The sequence below is a fragment of the Marmota flaviventris genome, chromosome 14 (assembly GCF_047511675.1).
Source record: "Marmota flaviventris isolate mMarFla1 chromosome 14, mMarFla1.hap1, whole genome shotgun sequence".
Classification (NCBI taxonomy): domain Eukaryota; kingdom Metazoa; phylum Chordata; class Mammalia; order Rodentia; family Sciuridae; genus Marmota; species Marmota flaviventris.
The window spans coordinates 6,352,370-6,376,067 of record NC_092511.1 but is presented as its reverse complement, the minus strand read 5'-3'; the positions used below and the strand labels follow the sequence as shown (position 1 = coordinate 6,376,067).

The following is a 23,698-nucleotide window of genomic DNA, read 5'->3' as shown; positions in this document are numbered from 1 at the left end:
ATCTTTATTCTCAGGACATACTTAAGGAAACACCAAGACGTAAAGGGGAATGATATATGTCATTCAGAAAAAATATGTATTTAAAAATACAGTGGGTTCTCTGAATTAGCACTGACACTTCTACTGCTTGGCAGCCTCATTGCAGGTTAATTTAGCTAGTGGGAATAGCTTGTGTTAATTGCAAGACATCACATTTCTTGATTTTACCAACTTTCCTAAATTCTTACATAAGACTCAACGTATAATTCTGATTTTTGTTTTAGATATTTTTTAGTTGTAGTTGGAGACAATACCTTTATTTTATTTATTTATTTTTATGTGGTGCTGAGGATTGAATCCAGGGCCTCACACGTGCTAGGCAAGTGCTCTATGGCTGAGCCCCAGCCTCAGTCCATAATTCTGATTTTCTTGACTATAAGCTTACGATCTTCTGGTGGGCTGGTGGGGTGGGGGGGCGTAGCTCAGTGGTAGAGTATGTGGCTACTTAGTATGTTCAAGGGCCTGGGTTTAATTACCAGCACCTTCTGGCTCTTTTACATATGTGATTTTTTTTTTTTTTTAATCAGAAAGACTATACCTTCAGGCCAAACTGGAGATTTCATCATGCCTGTTTTTTTGTGTTCTAAAAGCATCACGTACCTTCTACAGAATTTCTGGGTACTAAGCCAGTATAATGAATTCTTGGTCATCAGCGACTGGCCTTTCTTTATCAGGATTCCCTGGAGGCTATGTCCATGGAAACAAGTTCTATCAGCATCTTCTTTAGCCCAGTTGAACTGAAAACTTGAAGGGCTTTTTTTTTCAATAGTTGGTGTTGAATCAACCAGTGCACTAAATTGCTTTTGTAGATTTACCACCATTTCTGGAAATGAAGGAAAAAGAACAAAGGAATAAAACAAAAACTAACATTAAATCACAAAGCCTGGAGTTCCCTTGATAGCAATGTCGGGTTCTCAGTTTTGACAAACATGTGATGCTAAAGTATGATGGTAACTTAAGCAAAACTGAAACTAGATGGGGGCATAAGGGATCTACTTAAAAATGATTAAAATGGTGAATTATATATGTATATATTTTATCACAATTTGTAAAAGAGAACATACAAGACAATCTAAGGGAAATTCTTTAGAAGTCATAAAAATACAGGATTTTAGATTCTGATGGGAACTTAAGCTCTGTTTTGAATAATGACACATTCCTCAAATAAAGAGATTCCTACAGAGACTCCTTGCAGAGGGGGATGCTCCTCTGCATATGTGCATTAGAACATTTCAAAGAAGTAGGAAATTTATTTATGCATTCACTTTTCAAGTCAAGATATCTAGCTATTCTACAACTGTGTTGTTAGCTACCCTGCGTGAGTGAGAAACAATTCAACTCACCTCTTCTTTTATATACTACTGGTCTGTCGATGTGTGAGTAGTAGAGTGGTTTTTCACTTTTCCACATGTACCTGTGCAAGGTAGAAAAAAAATGCACCTCAGCACAATTCAGGACAGTTTCTCCACGCAGTATCTGGAATTTCTGATATTCAGTTTAACAGCTCTGGCTTGGAATGGCCTATTGGCACATGTCTACACTGTCTATAGAGCTCACACCCCAGAAGGAGAACTAAGTAAGAGCAGGCCAATAGAATGGGGTGCTCTCCCTTCCATGCTGCCGCATCCTGAAGAAGCTATTAATTACACAAAACAAAATAGGTTTCTCTCACTATAAAATTCCCTTGCTTTTTATCACAATTTGTAAAAGAGAACATACAAGACAATCTATATTGTCTATATTCTGTCTTTATCTATATTCTGATAAAGTGAAGCCATCTAAGAAATCGTTCCTATCGCTTTTGCCTTGACTGCCTTTTGCTGACGTCTAAGTTAGTGGTACTTCTGATTCTGAAACTCATAAAGTAGACAAGAAATGCCAGTCTTTTTTGGAAATCTATCCTATTCCTGGTGAAAACAAGGATGGTAAAGCCCTACTAGTGTTCCCTGCACTGACTCAACCTATTCTTGCCAGAGAAAGCCAGTCAGGGAGGTTTACTGTAAAACAGGGATGTTGGATTAAGCCGGCCCTGCAGCATCCCCTCAGGGGCAAGACTAAGAGTCATCTCGCATTCCTATAGATTATCAGTGACCAGGCCTAAATTCAGGCCAAAGGGAAGTGATATGTTTGATTCTGGTTATAGTGACCACTGCTAAACTTTGCAGATGCTGCAGCTCTGGAACAAAGATAACAATGTTCATTTAAAATCTCATTTTCATTCTGAGTTCCCTGAAGTGAAGGACTTTCATAACCTGTGGCAATGAAAAGAACATTGAATCAGAGGACCTGGCTCTGCCACTTTCTAGTGAAAGGTCTAGGGACCTTAAGTGACAAATGATGGAGATTCTCAAAGGCACAGACTACCTCAGTTTTCTTTATGTCCCTAGTGTTGGGAAGGAATAGCATACAATAGGGACTCATTTAAATATCTGTTATTGAATAAATGAATAAACAAATTAATTTAACATCTCTAATTAGTTTACTACAGAACTGGTGTGAGGAATAATTTAGACAATACACGTACAGGTTCTTTAAATCCTTTTATTATCTAGATCTTCCCTCTTTCCTTTCATTGTGGTACTAGGCTTGAACCCAGTGGTGTTCTACCACTGAACTACATTCCAACCCTTTTTATTTTTTGAGATATGGTTTTACTGTTGCTGAGGATAGCCTTGAATTTGTGATCCTTCTGCCTCAGCCTCTCAAGCTGCTGGGATTACAGGTGTGTGCCACTACATGCAGCTAGATATTTCTTAACTGCCTGGCTAGTAGGCACTTTCTTATCTGTGGACTTTCTGGAAAAGATGATAAGAAATAAGAAGTCAGAAATATAATGATTTGTATTTATCTACCTGTGGTATCTTACAATTGGTAATTTTTACCATTCTTTTTTTTTAAATATTTTTTAAGCTGTAGAGGGTTACAATATCTTAATTTTATTTATTTATTTTTATGTGGTGCTGAGGATTGAACTTAGTGCCTCACACATGCCAGACAAGTGCTATACCACTGAGCCACAATCCCAGTCCTTTTACCATTCTTTTTAACAAGGGAAATAAAATATTCATAAAAGTAGGGGTTTTAACAATACGATGATAGCAAATGATTGCTTTAATGAATGGAAAAATTGAAAATTTTCAAGGATTTAAGAAATACTTAATCAAATCAGTATAATCATGACTATACATAAAAGAGAGAGGTTAACTTTTTACTTTAAATTTCCACAGTGATTTAAAATGTTAAGAACAGAAATAAAATTTCTCTAGGCCAGATGCAGTGGCACATGCCTATAACTCCAGCAACTTAGGAGGATGAGGCAGGAGGAGTGAAAGTTTAAGGACGGCCTCAGCAACTTAGCAAGACTCTATCTCAAAGTAAAAACTAGAATGTAACTCAATGGTAAAGTGTCCCTGGGTTTAATTCCCAGTACAAAAAACCCCAAAAAATAAATAAATAAATAAATAAAAAAACAAGAGAGAAAGAAGAAAAGAAATGAATTTCTCTAAATATCAGGAAGCAGTAGAGATTTGTAATCAGTATAACATAGGAGATAATCTTCCTAAAATTATGTATAAACTAAAATTTGGTGAAGCATACCACATTTAAAATAAATCAGAGAGGGCTAGGGTTGTGGCTCAGAGGTAGAGCGCTTGCCTAGCATGCATGGAGCACTGAGTTCGATCCTCAGCACCACATAAATATAAAATAAAGATATTGTGCCCACCTATAACTAAAAAATAAATATTAAAAAAAATAAAATAAATCTGAGAGCTTCTCATTTAACCCTATGGTAGCTGAGTCTGTCTTCACTTTTTAAAATTTATTTTCTAAAATGATAAAAGTAACAAAACTTAAAGTAATAAAGAAGTTCCCCAAACTCAATAGTCTAATTGCAGTCCATGGGTGTACTCACTGTAAACATTTCTTAAGAATGCCTAGCCTAGATAGGTGCTTCTTATTCATTTATAATAAACACCTCCACAAGTGGCAATCATGCTAAAATCAAGGAGGCATTATTACTTCCTTAGAGTCACATGCCCAGAGGATAGGAAAGGTGACTTAAGATAACAATGCTCAACTGTCTGGACAACCCCTCTGAAACTACAGCTTCTTCAAAACTTTGCTATACTGTACCTTCCTCTTCCCATTACATAAAGCTACCAAAACAAAAAACAAAAAACAACAACAACAACAAAAAAAAACATGCCACAAAGGCCTTAGGGTTTTCTAGCTGGAAGACACTTGCATATTTTCTTCATCTCTATGTGATTTGTTTCCCTATTTAAAAAAAAAAATTAGGGCTGGGGATGTAGCTCAGTGGCAGAGCGCTTGTCAAGCATGCATGAGACACTGGTTCGATTCTCAGCACCACATAAAAATAAACAAATAAAATAAAGGCATTCTATCCATCTATAACTATAAAAATTTAAATATAATTCACATATAGTAAACTCATCCTTTTCAGTGTACTTATGATTAGCATTAACACACACATTACTGAGTGCCTGTAATCCCAGTGGCTGGAGAGGCTGAGGCAGGAAGATTGCAAGTTCAAAGCTAGCCTCAGCAATTTAGCAAGGCCCTAAGTCAACTTAGTGAGATCCTGTATCAAAATAAAACAAACACACACATATAGTTATATAATCACCACTACAATTAACATACAGAACATTCCATCACTCCAAAAATCTTCCAGGTCCTTTTCCATACCTTGACCTTGGGCAATGATTAGTCTGCTTTTTTGGTTCCTATAAGTTCAGCCTTGCTCAGAATATAATATAAATGGAATCATGCTAGGTAACTTTTTGAGTCTTTCATTTAGCATAATGCATTTAAGATTATTTCACACTGTTGGATGTAGATTCGTTCCTTTGCATTGCTCAATGGTGCTGCATTGTATGGATATACCAGTTTGTTCATCCAGTCACCAGCTGAAGGACATTTGGACTGCTGCCAGTTTTGGATGAATATGAATGAATCCACTATAAACGTTTCTGTACAGTTTTTTGTATGAACATAAGTTTTCATTTCACTTGGGTAGACATCTAGGAGTGGAAAGTGTTTGATATTGTAATTAAATATATGCTTAACTTTATGGGAAAATGCCAAATGTTCCAAAATGGCTGTACCATTTTGCAATCCCACACTTGGTATGATTAGTTTTTGTTTTTGTTTTGTCTTGAGTCATTCTAATCTGTTGTAATGGATATTGTATGTGGTTTTAATTTGTACTTTCCTACTAACTGATAATACTGAGTATCTTTTCATGTGCCATCAATACATCATCTTTGGTCTGTTTATTTAAAAACTGAGCTGTTTTCTTATTATATTATAGATAAAAATCTTTTATCAGATAGGTGATTTATACATAATTTCTTTCAATATCTGGCTTCTTATTCTCTTAAGTGTCTTTTGAGGAAAATTTCTTCTGATAAAGTCCAATTCATCAATATTTTTCACACATAAATTATGATTCTGATATCATATAAGAAATTTCTGCCTAACCCAAAAGGCCACAGGGCTCTTCTACATGCTTTAAAATGTTTTTCCATGTTCTTCTCAATACATCCTATGACAAATAAGTCACTAAAACAGCTTAGTAATCTTTTTGGGGTTCCCAACTATTGTTTACTAGTGTTTTTTATCATCTCATGCATAGGGACCCATGATTAGCTGTAGAAAGTGTTTTAATCATTTTCATCTGACAACATGGAAGATGATATCCAGAGGAACAGAAAGAAAAATTAGAAATTTAGAGTTGTCAGCACTGAAAACAAACAAACTACAAAAGGAAAGGAAAAAAGAAATTGGTATTTTAAAATGGAGAGAGATAGGGAAGAACAAACAGGTACAGGTGGTGACTGCACAGCGCCCTGTGCCAGCATTAGGTGGTAGTGATTAAAATTAGTCAGTGGTGATTCACACCACATGTGTAGATTAGTCTGTAGCACACACTCTATGAAGGAGGACTGTGGTAAGACAGACCCTGGACAACCTCCCTAGGGCTTGGAGTCCCCATGGAAAATGGCATTTTATATACAGATTTACTTTTTTTAGTTATTAAATTCTCCCCTGAAGTAGCAAAATGTCTGTTAAGTCTACACTGACTGTAACAGTACAATAGGAACAGGGCCATGTTTGAAGTGTGAAGTGGGTTGGGATAAGTAATACCTCAATACCTCCAAGACACTGGGCAGCATGGCCTTCGAGCTCCGGGCCCTCAGAATCATCAGGACTGACCCCAATACACACCACAGAAGGAACACAGACTCTCCAAGATGGTCTCTTGCTCTTGCTGCTGCTCTCGTAACTACTAAGACCCATTTTATTTTACACACAGGATTATAGCCACATTTTAAAATTTTAATCACAAACTATTTTTACCATTTTTCTCATAACTGAGTATCTTCACTCAAACAGTGACCAACAAATTTGTTTAGATAATAACTACATTAAAGTACCTTTTCTTTTTTTCTCAAGATAATAAAATTTTTTTAAAAAAAGTAACATGCTAAAGATAGTACTAAAGAAACTTCATCTTTCAATTATGTCCTCTTTATGAAAATATGTAGAAAAATTTTACTTAACTTTCAAAACTTCCTATAACCTTTCTATTCAGAGAACTACCATCTTTGAAATAATCTGAGTGAATATGATCAAGTAAAAAAAAAACTGATTCCAAAGACCCCATTACCATAACCACTAATTTTAACAAGTTTCCTAAACATGTCCTATATCAGTCTTCTTGATTGTAAGATGTCAATAATATGGAAATATTTTTAATATAATACATTTAATTATATTAGTTTCCCATCAAGCAATCAAAGACATGTAATGAGGATTACACTAGTCATGCCCACTAGTTGCGGGGAGGCACTTCCACTAATGACTGCCACTGTACTGTTTTTTTTGCCGGACTTAGTTCATTTCCAGCTTAAAGTAGGTAAACCGAAATTGGCTTTCTAATTTTTTAACATTTGGTTCTGCTTTAATCAAACCCAGCTTCTCATCTGTAACCTGTTCTGTATATTTTCTACATGGCTGCATTTTTAGAAATTTGATCAAGAACATCAAGAATCTTTGTGTACAATATTCTTTGCCTCTTGCAAGGACTCTCACAATCAGCCAGTCCCACAAGACCAGTGGTCTTCTGAAGCATACCTGCTATGAAAGCTGAAGAGCCCTATTTTACTGATAAGGAAACTGAAGCTGAGTAAATTATTCTTTTAAATAATCTGAGGAATTTAAATATTTCCAAAAGGACATAATTACTTGATAGAATTAGTACTATTATACATTTACATAAACAACAGAGATGTTGACATTTTCTTCAACATCTCATAAAGATTTAAAGTTCTAGGAATATATATGAAACCATGTGAGAGATAAATGGAAATGTACTTTATATGATAAGTGTTTAGAATTTCAGTGTACTGAGGCTAGAAAGTGAAGTCACACTAGTCTATAATGTAATCACACTCAAACCCAGCACTATCTATCCCTAAAGGGTTGCTTTTTCCTCTCTATCACAATGGACCTACCTCTGAATGACAGATCAAAGAGAAATCAAGCAACGAGGTTAACTGAATTAAATATACTTGCTGACTTCTTCCCTTTGTTTTTGATTTTCACTGAGATCATTATTTGGGGGAAACATTCCAAGTAAATATATCACAGGGTTTCATTTCATTTGTAACCTTTGTAATAATGGGAGGCATAGATGGGAAATCACTAATTTTGATGAAGGGAAGAGGGAGGAGTATTAGAAACACAAGCAAGACTCATGCAAACTGTATAAAGCAAAGTACTAAGGACAATGTAGTACCCTGTGGATTTCAATGAAAAACTGGCGAAATATAAAAAATAAAAGGGGAGCGTGTGTTGGTTAATAGTTATTAGTAATGGAAAAATGGAGAAAATAGGGCCTGGGGTATAGTTCAGTGGTAGGGCATGAGCAGCAGGCCCAAGACTCTTGGATTGGTTCCTTGGACTGCCAAAAAAAAAAAAAGTTAACTAGAATGTATAGGGCTACAATGATATTTCTAGGAAAAAAGTCACAGTACTGAAAAGTATAGAAATTTCAGCTTTCAAATGTAAAGTAACTGACACAGAAATAAAGTAGGTGAATCTAAAGTGAGAAGAAAACATACTTTGCTCTTGTTTCCACCCATTTTTGTCTTTTCTCATCAATGGCTTTCTTCATGACTTGATACCACTTTCTGAACTCAAACCATGGCTTATCTGAAATAAATGAAATCCATGATTATTAGCAAAATAAATCACATAATAATAACATACACTGTTCACTTGGGTCTTTATTCATTGAAGTAAGGAAAGATTTACATAATAGCACTTGGAAATGATGAATGGAGTCACTGTTCCCATACTCTAATGTGACTTTCCTGAGTAGTTTGTCACTCCTCCTCTAAGTTCCTACCTGTACTGTGCCCCCCCACCACAATATTACACTGTAACCATCTTCTGAAGTGTCGGTTTCTCCTACACTTGACTGTTACCTCCTTGAGAATGGAATATTTTGTTTGTCACTACACAATCAGGTCTCCTCCCCACCCCAATTCCAATAGCCAGCACACACAGTCTGACGCTGCTCCAACATGTTCAGCAAACACATGAATTGAAAAGCAAATGATAAATGTGTGAAATGTGCTATAACAGCTGAATACAGACTTCTAGTTTCATCAGCAACTATTTCTGTTCTTTCTAATCCTAATTCAGATTCTAGAGAAAAGGAAGAAAATGGAATGTATTGGACATCTGGTGTGTGTTCAAAATGCAGCAACATTAAGTACAACAGCATTGAGCACAGTCAAGGATAAAGGGGGATTATTCTCCACTATACTCCAACAAAGACAGTGTCTTTAATGTCTAAAAACATTTTTGACCTAAAACAATATGGCCTTGTAGGTATACAGCCAGAGGGGAAAGCAAACTACCAAAAGAATTATAAGCATAGAGGACAACTGTAATAATTAATACAACTCAAGGTTCTTTGACCTTAGTAAACCACAATTTTTCTGACTCTCAGTCTCCTCCTCAATGAGGGGAGGAAGGGAATGGAGGACAACAGGGGAACAGAGACATGGGAACAATAATCCTTGCCCTGCTGACAGCAATGATTCTGAGGCCTCTAAGGAAGACAGGTTTGAGTGCTTTCTTTACCCCCACATTACACAGTCGGTGGATCACCTTTAGCATTACAAAGGACATTAGAAAACATCTTTCAATATATATAGATGCCAACATGAGCACTGTACAGAAAGAAGTGTTTTATTTTGCATATATTCTAGAAAGAATATACAGTGAGTACTACCACGGAGGGATAAGAAGGAAGAGCACTCAGGCAGAGGGAGAAGCAGGAGCAAAGGCTGAGGCATCAGAACAGACAGGGTGATATGTCAGAAAGTTGATGGTAAGTTCATTGTCTAGCCGGGCTAAAGAGGGGAAGTTGAAAGTAAAGAGTCACTGAAATTTCTTAGTAGTCCACAGATATAACTAGATAATTATGAAAAAATAACCCTGGTAAACAAGGTGCATTTGTATAGATGAATATGTGCACATGTGTATTATTCAAGTTTCCCCCTACATTTCTTTCATCTTTTAATCCATCATCTACATTCACTTTGCATTTGACTGATAAATTAAGTACCTTGCTTGTTCTCTTCATTATGTATTTCAGCAAGATCAGACAAAGACCTGGAGATAACAATAAATCAATTTACTTAGAAATCATGTATTTAGACAGTTAAATTTTGAATTTTTCTTAAAGAAAAGTAGAAAACAGTAATTTGAAACTGATGTCAAATCTTCGTGGAGAAGCAATCACTGAAGCAGGGAAGAAGACCCTATGAATACTATCACCCTTTGTTGTCATTTGGAAGGAGTAACACTGTAAAATTCCTCTATGTTCTAAGACAATCTTTAAGAGACAATGCCAGAAGCCTAAAGGTATCTAGATGAAATGCTGAAATGATTCTTTAGGATTTATGATAATATTTTAAAACTCAGAAGCATGGAGTAATGAGAAACACTGCTACCTAAAGATTATGAATGAAATATGGTCAAATGACTGACATCCACGAAGCCAAAGCACTACCTGAGAATGTAGTGACACATACATGGTACTAGCCAATATCTACAGTTTCTCACTGAGATAACACATGGAATCCTCAACTTTGAATTATTAGGTAAAAGCAATGTTTACCCTACCACTTAACAAAAGCTAAGATTAGCACAAGAAAGCATTACTTGCTGTATGACTGACACAGACTTACCATTCTAAATTGTCATCCAATAAAAAGAGCAGTTTCAATACAACCACAATGACAGCTACAGCTTGTATGTCATATTTAACAGCTTTTGCCATTTTAGCTATGGGATCAAATGTTAGGAAATCTACTTCTCCTATTCCAGTCATTTTTACCACTTGGCAGGTTAATCCATGCATTTCATCTGTTGAAGAACAAAACAATAAGATGTGAATTAAATTCTTTGGCTAACTAGATTGTAGTTAACATGTGTATCCATATAAGCAACCATTACTTGAGATAATCAGTCAATCAATATTGAAACAAATGAAGGGCGTTTGTTGCCTCAGCATACTCAAGTCACCTCCAGGGGCCCAGGAGTGTGTCTATGTAACAGCACCAAATTCATAGCTCTCTGGTTTTTGGTCAATGGCATCATACAACCGAATGCACTATTGAGAGGAGTATTTATGAATTCTGAACACACTGCAGAGGTCCTCTTACAATCTTAAGTATGGGTGGTTTGTGACCAATTTCAGACATTTTTAAATCTCAATCCTAAAGTTCAAGGATTATCACATCTTTTTTTTTTTAATTTTTTAATATTTATTTTTCAGTGGACACAACATCTTTGTTTGTATGTGGTGCTGAGGATCGAACCCGGGCCGTATGCATGCCAGGCCAGCGCGCTACCGCTTGAGCCACATCCCCAGCCCCATCACATCTTATTTTGTAGACCTATTTTGATTAAAAAAATTGCTAACTACTTTCCCCTGCTAAGTAATAAAACAAACTCAATATAGGACATTTATAGGATAATAAAGGTAGAAGAAAGGGAACAAAATCATGAAATACAACTTAGAAATATCTCCTTTAACATTTTGGTGTTTTACTTTTAATATTTTTCATTTCATGTAGCTGTGGTCATGTTATTTTATAATTTGGCTTGTTTTTTTTTATAATAACAAACATCTTTTATGTACTCTTCATAAACATTGTTTTAAAAGGTAGATAATGTTGCAATAATTATATATACATATCATTTATATAAATATTACCTTTTTGTTGGATTTTTAAGTTGTTTCTGATTTTTCAGTATTATAAATAAGGAGACCAGTAAAATTTATATATAATTTTTTCCCATATTTCAAATTATTTCTGTTGAACAGATTTCAAGAAGTGAAATTTCTCTTCCCTGGTCCTTTATTATACTGCCTCCAAAATCAATTAATAAATACCAAATGACAATAATGTCTCTCTGCATATACTAAAGTACATTTAATTTTACTCATTCTTCTCAGGAAGAATCAGGTAAGAAATACTTTTATACAATAGCATCCAGAAAATACTGTTACCCTCTTTCTGCACAACAAACATGAGAACTACACTAGCTATTAACCAGACTATCACATTTTGGTAATCCATGTGTCCCTTCCATAACCTATTCTTTATAAGTTCAAGTTTTTTAGAATATGTGATAAAACACAAAAACTTTCCATCCCTGTGAGAACCATCGAAGAAGTATTTACAAAAATCCAAAGAGTAATTTGATCTGTTACACATCAAAATACAGAAATAAGAAATTCTGGAGTTCTGATCAAATAGTGTCTTTTCAAATCTCATTTAAATCACATTTCTTAGGTTTATAAATGATACATTTGGAAAGCTTAAATTATTTTTGTTCCTGTTTTAAAAAATATTTTAAAATTATAGACATTGATATTTGTTACTAACAGTTCTACTTTCATAACTAGCTAATGTATATAGACTGTTGATTATATGCATTTTTTTCACATATGCATTTTCCCTCCTTTAAAATGCATTCCAACTGCGAATGTAGCACACACCTATCTTCCTAGCTATTTAGGAGGCTGAAGTGGGAGGATTTCTTGAACCCACAAATGCGAGACCACTCTGGGCAACCCATAAGACCCAATTTTAAAACAAAAATACATTCAATCACATTTCTGATATTGCTTAAACAATGATGTAATCATAACATGTTTGCATTTTCTCTTAATAAAAGTCCTGAATTTCTCACATTTCTAGTCTAGCAAGAAATTCAGGGCTGGCTTCCATCAGCAGATTCCATCAGGGTTACCTGTGTCTTGGTGTACTGTGAGCAAGGCACAGTGAGGCTCTCTTTAAAGGCTGTCAGTGCCTCCGAGAGTTCATTGTGATCTGACCAGACTCCCATCTTTGTTTACTTTAGAGACTGGAAATAGCAAATGCTATCGAACAACAAAAACGTTACCACAGATTAACTTCTGGGATTTTTTTAAAGTTAGAACTCATTATGTAGTAATAATGCTTCGTGCAAATAAAGAAGTGCTACATTTTTTTAAAGCAGGTCATTAATGACACATACTAAAATATTTGCTACTTTGCTTGCACTCAGCAAACTTGCTATAAACACCACATATATTCTCTCAAGCATAAATCTCTCACACTAAGATAGACCTTTGTTTCTGAAGAGTTGTCCTTTAACCATTTTAAATTTCTGAATTCTTTTAAGAAAGGATTTTGTAATGAAGCCTCATGTTACTATGGACCCTTTCAGGTGGCTCTAAGTAGTCTATGACTGGAAAGGGATTCTACATTCTACTTCTCACAATCTCAGCAGTGACACCCCTCACCATAGACACCACACCTTACCAGGGAGATTCACTTCCATTAGGTATTTCATACTCAGGACATTGGGATGAAGGTAGCAGGCTTCAGTTATGTCTGGAAAACGAGGCAAATCTAAAAATGTGGCAACTTCAATCACATTTTTATAGATATCCTCATAGTCAGGCCAAGACTGAAATAAATGAAAGGCAGTTAAAAAAGCAATTCTTGTAACAAAAATTATTTTTAAAGTTTTCTGAATTAAAAGTAATATGTATTCTTTGAATAGAATCTGGAATATGGAGAAAAATATGAAAAGGGAAAGCACCTGCAAATCTTTACTATTCTAACTTAACAATTTTCAACATTAACATATTTCATTAAAAAGCTACTAAAATTCTATTTGGCTCATAAAATTTGGCCTTCCTACCATATCTAGTGAAATCATTACTTCTTGCCTCAGAAGGATCTAGAGGAAGGATAAAGTTGAGACTCAACCAGGGTTATGGTGTTGTCAGTACTACTCTAACACACAACTCTCATCTCTTCTGCATCCTCTCATTAATCTTCAAATCCATTTCCACAAATGCAGCCTGTGTGAAGTAATATTCACAAGAGTCTATGTGGAAGATAACACCAGGCTTTAATTCTACTAGTTGATATCCACAACTCAACTTCATAGTAATTTCTCACATATAAAAGCTTATAAAATTCAGAAAAATCTGAATAAATATCAATATATTAACTCTGTTCAGTCCTTGAAAATTGCCCTTGTTGCTTTTGCATCTTCTGTTTATATTTTTTCAATGTATGAACATTCCTAATATTAATACTACATATACTTTTCCTATTCATCCACCTGCATAAAAATATCAGGTTTGGAGCCTAGTTTAGGCAAGGTACTGTGCAAGATACTTTGGAAAATACAAAGATAAATGAGATAGATCTCTCAAGAAGCTTACAATGTAGAAAGGGAGATAAGGTGTATGTATAAAACAACCATAGTTCAAAATACAAAGTTATCAAAATATTGTAAGGTATAAAAAATGCTCATGAGATTTCAGGAAAATTAACATTTCTGATATGGTAGGACCCTGTTAAAATTGGTCCTGAGTCAACTGACCACAAGTTCAAGGCTGCCTTGGGCAACATGGTGAGACTCTGTCTCAAAATACAATAAAAAGGGCTGAGGATGTAGCTCAGTGGTAGAGCATCCTTGGGCAATCCTCAGTACAATGCACACACAAAGAATTGGTCCTGAATACAAATGCTTTTAAATCAGTTGGTAGTAACTGCAAGTTGAGTATGTGTACATTCAATAACAAAGCAATTCTACTCTTAGCTGTATGAGCCCAAAAGAAGCATGCATACATGGTACATATGGTGGTGTCACTGTCTATAGAAAGTTCATAACAACATACTATTTGTTAAAAAAAAAAAAAAATCCCCAAGCAGGAAACTATTCAAATGCCCATCAATAAATCAATTCTTATAGTCTCACATCAGCAATGAAATGAATGCTCTACATGTGATGGTATGAATCTTCAAGATATAACACGCAAAGCCGAACACAAAAGAGAATGATTCCAGCTGGAAGCGGTGGCACACGCCCGTACTCCCTGCTGCTCAGGAGGCTGAGGTGGAAGGATTCTGAGTTCTAAGCCAGTCTCAGCAAAGGGGAAATGCTAAGCAACTCAGTGAGATCCTGTCTCTAATAAAATACAAAACTGGGCTGGGGATGTGGCTCAGTGGTCGATTCAATCACCGGTACAAAAAAAAAAAAAAAAGATTCCATTTATAAAGCAGCTCAGTCTCAAGCCTGAGTACTGTTAGAAGTCAGGACAGCCATAGCTCCAGGGTGGGGTGGCTCGTGAATGGAAGGAGCACTCAGTGGAACCGCTGGATGCTCCTGCAGTGAGGGACTGGATGCATGACTCTTCACTCACCATGCTGCGGACAGTTATGATATGTGCATGTTTCCAGATGTCCACTTTATTTCAATAACCAATAAAAAAGAGGGAATGCAAGAAAGGAAGGGCATCACAGGTTAAGTAACTATTTTGTATAAGAGAGCACCTTGTGTATCACTTTTATGAGAGAAATAATCTAACCAGTTAACAGAGTTGGGTAGATCTTGAGAAGTATGTGGTCTACACCCTATACAAAGTCCCTGGCAGGAACATGTCTGTCCCTTCTTGTAAATCTCTAGTGACATGAATTTACCACAATCCCCCCAAAAGCCAGTCATTCTTGTGTATACGCAGGACTGAACACAGCATGATGCACACCCTACATTCAAGTTCAATCACTAAGCTATATATACCTCCACCTTAGTCATTCCATTTTTAATAGTTCTAATCATTCAAAAGTTCTTCCTTAATCTAAGGAAAAGCTGCTTCCCAGTTTGAGCTTACAGTCAATGAAACCCCCCAAGTTGTTTTAGAAAATACTGCTGTTGGGCTGGGGATGTGGCTCAAGCGGTAGCGCGCTCGCCTGGTATGCGTGCGGCCTGGGTTCGATCCTCAGCACCACATACAAAGAAAGATATTGTGTCTGCCGAAAACTAAAAAATAAATATTAAAAAAAAAAAAAAAAGAAAATACTGCTGTTAAGTCATGTCTCACCATCTGCTAAATGTGTGACTATGTTTGGGAGCCAACAGAAGGAATTATTATTTCTCTGTAAAATTTCATTTTCTTAAATTTAGCTAATAGGCAAAAATAAAGCACAGGGAGATGCTTTATAATGTTACAGGGATATATATGTTTACAGGAAACAATCATACTAGTATTTTCCAGAATTTTTTAATCTAGAATTTAATTCTGCTTTGCCTGAAGCTACCAGCTCTCTGTCTTATAGTCATTTTGATACAGTTATTTCAAATCTAGACTCTGGAGGGCTTTTTTTTTTTTTTTTAAATATCTTTATTTATTTATTTTTTTATGTGGTTCTGAGGATTGAACTCAAGGCCTCGCACATGCTAGGTGAGTGCTCTACCACTGAGCCACAATCCCAGCCCCATGGAGTTTTTATTAGTAAAAAAGGCATTCTAATCTATACGATATTAACATGATTAATTTATACCTGTAGAATACAAAGGAAATTTATGTCAATACAAAATTAAAAGTTTGTTTTAATGCTGACATAAATTCTACTTGTACACTAAATACTATTACTTACATTCTAATCTGTAAACTTAAAAGGAAAACAAATTCTCAGCAATTTTGGAAGGTCTTCCTTTTTTTTTTTTTTTTTTATATGGGGGATTGAACCCAGGAGGCACTCTACCATTGAGCTACACCTCTAGTCCTTTAAAAATTTTTGAGACAGGGTCTCATTGAATTGTGGAAGCTAGTCTCAAACTTGTTATCCTCCTGCCTCAAAATCCTGAGTAGATGGGAAATACAGAACCCAGCTTTCCTTTTTCTTTATAAACTTTGTTCATTTAGATAGAACATGAAGCATCCGTCAAGGGAAGACAATTTTAATATTACTAATGAGATTTATGGCAGCCCTAATCCCTTAAAATAGTGCAAATGAGAGATGAAATTACATATTTCTATGTGCAAATACATAAAACACGAGAGCATTTAATATTCCTTTAGAAGAATAATTATTTCAAAAAATGATTTAATGGATGATAAATTCATGAAAAGTGAATCATTAATAAATAGCAATCTGGTAGTTTAATAAGATTCAGTATGTTTTCAAAACTGCCACACTAAAAGCTGGTGTATCAAACTAGACTTCTGGTGACAAGTAGGTCACCATTCTTTCAAATGTTGAGGGGAAAATAGTTATTAATAACAAATCAACACATTTATCCTAAGGCTTAGATTCTAGATTATCCTCCTCTCAATGCAGTATTATAGACTTTGCTTTTTAAATTTTCATTTATTTTTAAAAAGAGCTAACTTTCCCTTAATGAATAACTAAAAATATTGTTTTAAAAGTAGCCAAAGGCGGGCTGTGGCTGTGGCTCAGTGGTAGTGCACTTGGCTGGCATGTGTGAGGCACTGGGTTCGGGTCTCAGCACCGCATATAAATAAATAAAATAAAGGTCTATCAACGACTAAAAAAATTAAAAAAAAATTTTTTTTAAAAGTAGCCAAAGGGTTTTCAATATCATTCCATTTATTTTTTTAACCAGTCTTCTATCAATATTATATATTAAGTAGTGAATGTATTTTAGCAATATACGTTTGATTATATTTAGTAGTACATATTAAAATGTATGAAATATAAAATATTATATAAAATTTAATAAAAATAGACCACAACTTAGAGAAGACCTCTTTTTTAATTAATTTTTAATATATATATTTTTAGTTGTAGGTGGACACAATATCTTTATTTTATTTTTACCCTACCAACGACGTTCCTTACCCAGCCAAAACCCAAACATTTAGGAACGTCTTTGACACATCCTCTTTTTCACATAACACATTCATTCCATTATATAGACTGCATATTCTACCTCAAAACTTGTTTTGTTTTTGTGGCACTGGGGATTGAATCCAGGGCCTCACTGATGCTGGGCAAATGCTCTAACACTAAGTTACATCCGCAGCCCTTCTTATTTTATTTTGAGACAGAGTCTCACTAAGTTGCCCGAACTTGTGATCCATCTCCCTCAGCCTCCAAAATAGCTAGAATTACAGGCACACACCATCACACCCAACAAAGCTTGATCTTCTTAAAATAAGTTTTATTATATATATTTGAAGACTACAACATTATGTTACAGGATATAGGTAGGCAGTGAAATGGTTCCTATGGTGTAGCACAGTAACATATCTATCACTTCACATCATTTTTAAAAATATGTGTGACAATGGCAGCTAAAATCTACTTAATTAACAAAAATCCCAAATGTAATACTTTTATTAACTCTAGTCTTCCTGTTGTAAGTAGATCTCTACACTGGTTCATTCTACATACCTGTTATTTTGTATCCTTTGACCTACATTTTACCACCCCCCCATAATAATCACTGTTTTATTGTCTATGTTTTTTTTAATTTATTCTAATTTGTTATATGACAGCAGAATGCATTATAATTCATAATACACATATATAGCACAATTTTTCATATCTCTGGTTGTAGACAATGTAGTTACACCATTTGTGTCTTTATACATATAACATGTACTTAGAATAATGATGTCCACCTCATTCCACTGCCTTTCCTACCCCCATGCCCTCTCCCTCCCCCTCCCTCCCCTTTGTCCTATCTAAAGTTCCTCCATTCCTCCCCACCCATCCCCATTATGAATCAGCATCCTTTTTTTTAAATGAATATTTTTTTTAAAAGAGATAGAGAAAGAGAGAGAGAGAGAGAATTTTAATATTTATTGTTTAGTTTTCGGCTGACACACATCTTTGTTTGTATGTGGTGCTGAGGATCGAACCCAGGCCGCACGCATGCCAGGCAAGTGCACTACCGCTTGAGCCACATCTCCAGCCCATGAACCAGCATCCTTATATCACAGAAAACATTCAGCATTTGATTTTTGGGATTGGCTAACTTCACTCAACATTATATTCTCCAACTCCATCCATTTACCTGAAAATGCCATGATTTTATTCTCCTTTATTGTTGAGAAATATTCCATTGTGTATATATACCAGTTTCTCTATCCATTATCTACTGAAGGGCATCTAGGTTGCTTCCACAGTTTAGCTATTGTGAATTGTGCTTCTATAAACATTGATGTGCCTGTGTCCCTGTAGTATGCTGTTTTTAAATCCTTTGGGTATAGACTGAGAAGTGGGATAGCTGGGTCAAATGTGGTTCCATTCTTAGTTTTTCAAAGAATTTCCATACCGCTTTCCACTTGGGCTGCACCAATTTGCAGTCCCACTGCCTTTCCCCCCACATCCTCTCCAATACCGATTGTTGTTTGTATTCTTAATAGCTGCCATTCTGATTGGATTGAGATGAAATCTTAGAGTAGTTTTGATTTGCATTTCTCTAATTGCTAGAGATGTTGAACATTTTTCATATATTTGTTGACTGATTGTATATCATCTTCTGAGAAATACCTGTTCAGTTCCTTGGCCCATTTATTGACTGGGTTATTTGTTTTTTGGTGTTAAGGTTTTTGGTCTTCTTAAAATAAATTTTATTATGTTCTTATATATCCGAGAGATTAGTGCCTATCTGATGTGCATGTGGTATAAGTTTGCTCCCATTCTGTAGGCTCTCCATTCACCTCATGTTGGTGTTTTTAAGCTCTTTAAAAAACTATTCCACACATAAGTATGTTCATATAATTTCTCCTTTTTGTGACTGGCTTATTTCACTTAGCAAAATATCCTATAGGTTTATCTATGTAGTGGCAAATAGCAAGGTCTCCTTATTAAGTCTGAACAATACTGTAAACTACATTTTCTTTATTCATTTGTCTGATGGTGTTTCTGTACATTGGCTGCTGTAACCATGGGAGTAGGGACATCTTTATGAGGTAGTGGGTATAGACCCTCAGAGGGACTGTTGAGTCATATGGCTGTTCTACTTTTAATTTCTTTAGGAACCTCCACACAGTGTTTTCCACAATGGTCAAGGCTTGGTCTTAAATGCTACTATTTCTCCCTACTTCCTCTACTACTTTAAGCCTCCAAACCTCCTCCCCAACATGGAGAACCAATCTCCTAATAGATAGCGCCAGATGCACTTTTGCTTCTTTGCAACCCAGAGTGAGATTTTAAATGTAAATCTGGTATGTCACTACCCGATTAAAATCCCTCTAATTGGGCTGGGGATGTGGCTCAAGGGGTAACACACTCGCCTGGCATGCGTGGGGCGCTGGGTTCAGCACCACGTAAAAAAATAAATAAATAAAATAAAGATGTTGTGTCCGCCAAAAACTGAAAAACACTAAAAAATTCTCTCTCTCTAAAAAAAAAAAAAATCCCTCTAATAGTTTACATTGTTCTTAGACCACTCCCCTCTAGCTGAGGGTTTTTTTTTTTTTTTTAGTTGTTGATGGACCTTTATTTTATTCATTTATTTATAAGCGGTGCTGAGAATTGAACCCAGTGCCTCACACATGCGAGGCAAGTGCTCTATGACTGAGCCACAACCCCAGCCCTGGTTCATGGCTTTTGTACAAGGTAAATTAGGTAATTTCATCTTCTGCATTTTTACATGACACATTTTGTGAAAATTTTCTAATTTTATTAGATAATCTGTGAATATATAGTTTTCAGTAACTGGAAAATATTTCCCTCTATGAATTCTTCACTACTGAACTTCTACACTAGATGTTATACATATCATACTAAATAGCTATTAGAAAGTATTCTGCTAGGCTGTTCTGTGACTTAGGAAAATACATATTTTATATCAAATACTGAGTTTAAATAAGGGTAGACAAATTTGTGTATAGTCTTCAATCCTAATTTTGCAAATATGTTATAAACATTAAATAAGACAATAAAAAATACCAAATGTTGGGCTGGGGTTGTAGCTCATGGTAGAGTGCTTGCCTCCCATGTGTGAGGCATTGGGTTCAATCCTCAGCACCACATAAAAATACAATAAATAAAAGTATTACGTCTTCCTACAATTAAAAAATATTTTTTAAAATACCCAATGTTAATGGTAACCATAAGAAATTGGATTTGGGATGATTTTTATCTCATCATACTTCTCATTATGTTCAACATTCTTCTTAATCATTCTGAACGTATTACTTTTTACAATAAGAACAAATAACATTCAAAAACATTACACAGCTTGGTGGTAGAGAGCTGGCCTAGTGTGTGCAAGGCCCTGACTTTAATTCCTAACACCACAAAAACAAAGTATATTGTTGTGTTCCAAAAAAATTGAAAATAGACCCACCATATCATCCAGCAAGTGCACTTCTTTGGATATTTACCCAACAGAACTGAAAGCAGATAACTTGAACAGATATCTGTATACTGACATTTACAGGACCATTATTCATAATAGCTAAAAAGTGGAAACAACCGAAATGTCCATGGACAATTGGATAAACAAGATGCGGCATATCCCTACAACAGGATTATTCACTCTTAAAAAAGAATGAAATTCTGACAGAACTACAACATGGATATTCCTTAAAGACATTATGTTAAGTAAAATAAATCAAACATGAAAAGAAAAATATTATATGATTCCCTTTATATGGGCTACTTGGAGTAGTCAAATTCAGAGACAGGAAGTAGACTATTTACCAGGAGCTGGAGCATATGAGGAATAGGAAATCAGTGCTATGAAATGGGTGTGGAGTTTCAGTTTAGGAAGATGGAAAAGCCTGGGTGATGGATGGTGGTGATGGTTGCACGACAATGTGATATACTCAATGCTACTGGACTGCACTCTGAAAAATGATGAAAATGTTAAATTCCATGTTATGCATATTTTTGCATAATAAAAAAGTATAAAAAATGAACCTAAGTAATATTTGCCTAAAGGGGAAAAAACTCACAACATATTTGAACAGTCACAATTAAAAGTAAATAAAGCTGGATGTGGTGGGGCATTGCATGTTATTCCAGCAGCTCGGGAGAGTTCAAAGTCAGCCTCAGCAACCTAGCAAGGCTCTAAGAAACTCAGGGAGACCCTGTCTCTAAATAAAACACAAAAAAGGGCTGGAATGTACCTCAGTGGCAAAGTGCCCCTGAGTTCAATCCTCAGTACCAAGAAAAAAAAAAAAGTAAGTAAAGCTGAAGATTTAAAAAAAATTCAACATACATAAAATCTATATACATTTAAAATCTACATTACTTGCTCACATCTACCTTTATTTCATATAAAATCTCTTAGTAACAGGGAATGGGAGATGGAGTTATTAAACTATTCAGTATATATCACAAGATATGGGTCTGCCTTTCCCAGAGCAGAAAGACAATATAGTATGTGTAGAATCTTTTGCCCCGAAATTATACCTACCACTTAGTGATTCTAATATAAGACCAAAGGGCTTTGTTTTTTAATGCCTCATATAAAGTTAGATATTTATGATTGGATATCACCACTGCATATTATTTCTGTCCCAGGGGATGTCATCAAAAGCCTCAGAATGCTACCTCCTGCCACCAACAGAACATATCTCAATTATACCTATAGGGCCTGGCTATGGAAATCCCCCATGCCACATGTGCACCCAGTATAACTGAGCCAGGCCAGTTAGGGGGCCTGCATTGCCCACTCATCAAAATATCTGACCTTTGGCACAAGGCCTGGGGCAGGCTGCTTAGCATGGTTTTAGAGAATAAGAGGACTGTGAAACATTTTTGTCTCTGTCAAACTGTTCTTAGTCTAGAGTGGAGAGTCAGTTTCTAATATTGATAAGATTCTAAAACACAGATAACTATCTCACAAAGATTAAGATTCTCGAGCTAGGGTTGTGGCTCAGTGGTAGAGCGTTTGCCTAGCATGCTTGAGGTACTGGGTTCGATTCTCAGCACCACATATAAATAAATAAAAATAAAGGCCATTGACAACTAAAAAATTACAAGATTCTAAAACATGGATAACTATCACATAAGATAACTATTTTCATTGACTGTTTTAGACTGACTGGTAGAAAATGCATTTGTCTTATAAAAACACACTCAAGGGAAGGATTTTAGAAGCTGTGTGGATTTGCAGTATATTTTCACAAGGTAAGTGGAATCTGATGTAGTTGGTACAATAAGAGGCTCACAGAATCCTGTTTAAAACTTTGCATGTTTAGTAAAGTACAACAGCATTTTGCTTTATATTGACCCTTGGGCTAATGAGTCTACTACTACCTCAAATCTTTCATGAAACAAGGTGGAATAACAAAGGAAAGACGAAGCAACACAACATCCCCCTCAGAATCATGTACAAGACACTTATTAAGAACACCTCTTCTTAGATCCCACACTATACCAGACTTCCTAAATCTGTCTTTGACCCTGGGTCCAAAAAGCTGCAAGTTAAATGAGTCTTCAGCATATTTTTAGGTATACTAAAGCTTGAGAACCTGTAGGGTTAATGATATTGCTGTGAATCCCAGGGAACAGAATGTATCAGTTGAGGGAAGCAAAAAGTAAGTGAAAATACAGGGGCCTTCCATCTTTATTTTTCTTACAGATTAGCAGAAACCCTCAGATGGTTTTACGCAAGTTGTGAGCTTGAAAAGAGAAATACACACATGCATTGCAGTGATGGTTAAGATGTCAAGAAAGGCCAAGAACAAAAGACAACATCAACTGGTTTCTACTAGTGCCATCTGGCAGTAGCAATTCTGGAAGGGAGGAGTGGGAACCAGAGGAACTGAGAACACCTGTTATCATTATACTCACCTTAATTTCCCTCGGGTAGATTTTAAACTGTCAGATTATTATTCTAAGATTGCACAGACAATCCCAAGGATTTCCAGTGGCCCACAGAGTTAAGATGACAGACAAATCTAGAGTAAAGTTTGAAGTCTAGGAGTGTATTAAAACTTGATCCAATAAGACCTTCATTTGGAGGTGCTTAAGATATGACTGACAGCTCTGGAAGAGTCTTTTTCTTCCTTCAGCCAAAAGGGACCCAGTTTCACAAAGGCTGTAAGACTGCTTTGAGGCAAAATGAATCATCATGGCAAAGTGCCCGCTCAGTGGATCTGGCTGAGCCAGCTCCGTGTCTTTACATTTTACTCATTCAGAGAGAAGATCAGAATGTTGTTTATCAACATTTGAAATACTGGAGATGTGCTTCAGAATGAACTTCCAGTTCCCTCTTTATCCCTTCTTGACGAATCTGGAGAGAGATGATGAAATAACTAATTTCTGAGAGA

General features: G+C 35.6%; 1 protein-coding gene across 1 annotated transcript in view; it reads right to left on the bottom strand.

The window, feature by feature from the left end:
- Taf1b (TATA-box binding protein associated factor, RNA polymerase I subunit B) overlaps positions 1-23,698 on the bottom strand; it is a 73,909-nt gene that overhangs the window by 4,891 nt on the left and 45,320 nt on the right. Inside the window, exons 9-14 of the mRNA XM_027937811.2 lie at positions 12,960-13,107; positions 10,332-10,509; positions 9,707-9,753; positions 8,190-8,280; positions 1,383-1,453; positions 640-862 (exon numbers count right to left, since the gene is read on the bottom strand). Coding sequence (XP_027793612.2) covers positions 640-862; positions 1,383-1,453; positions 8,190-8,280; positions 9,707-9,753; positions 10,332-10,509; positions 12,960-13,107 — 758 coding nt within the window. The remainder of the gene's footprint in view (positions 1-639; positions 863-1,382; positions 1,454-8,189; positions 8,281-9,706; positions 9,754-10,331; positions 10,510-12,959; positions 13,108-23,698) is intronic.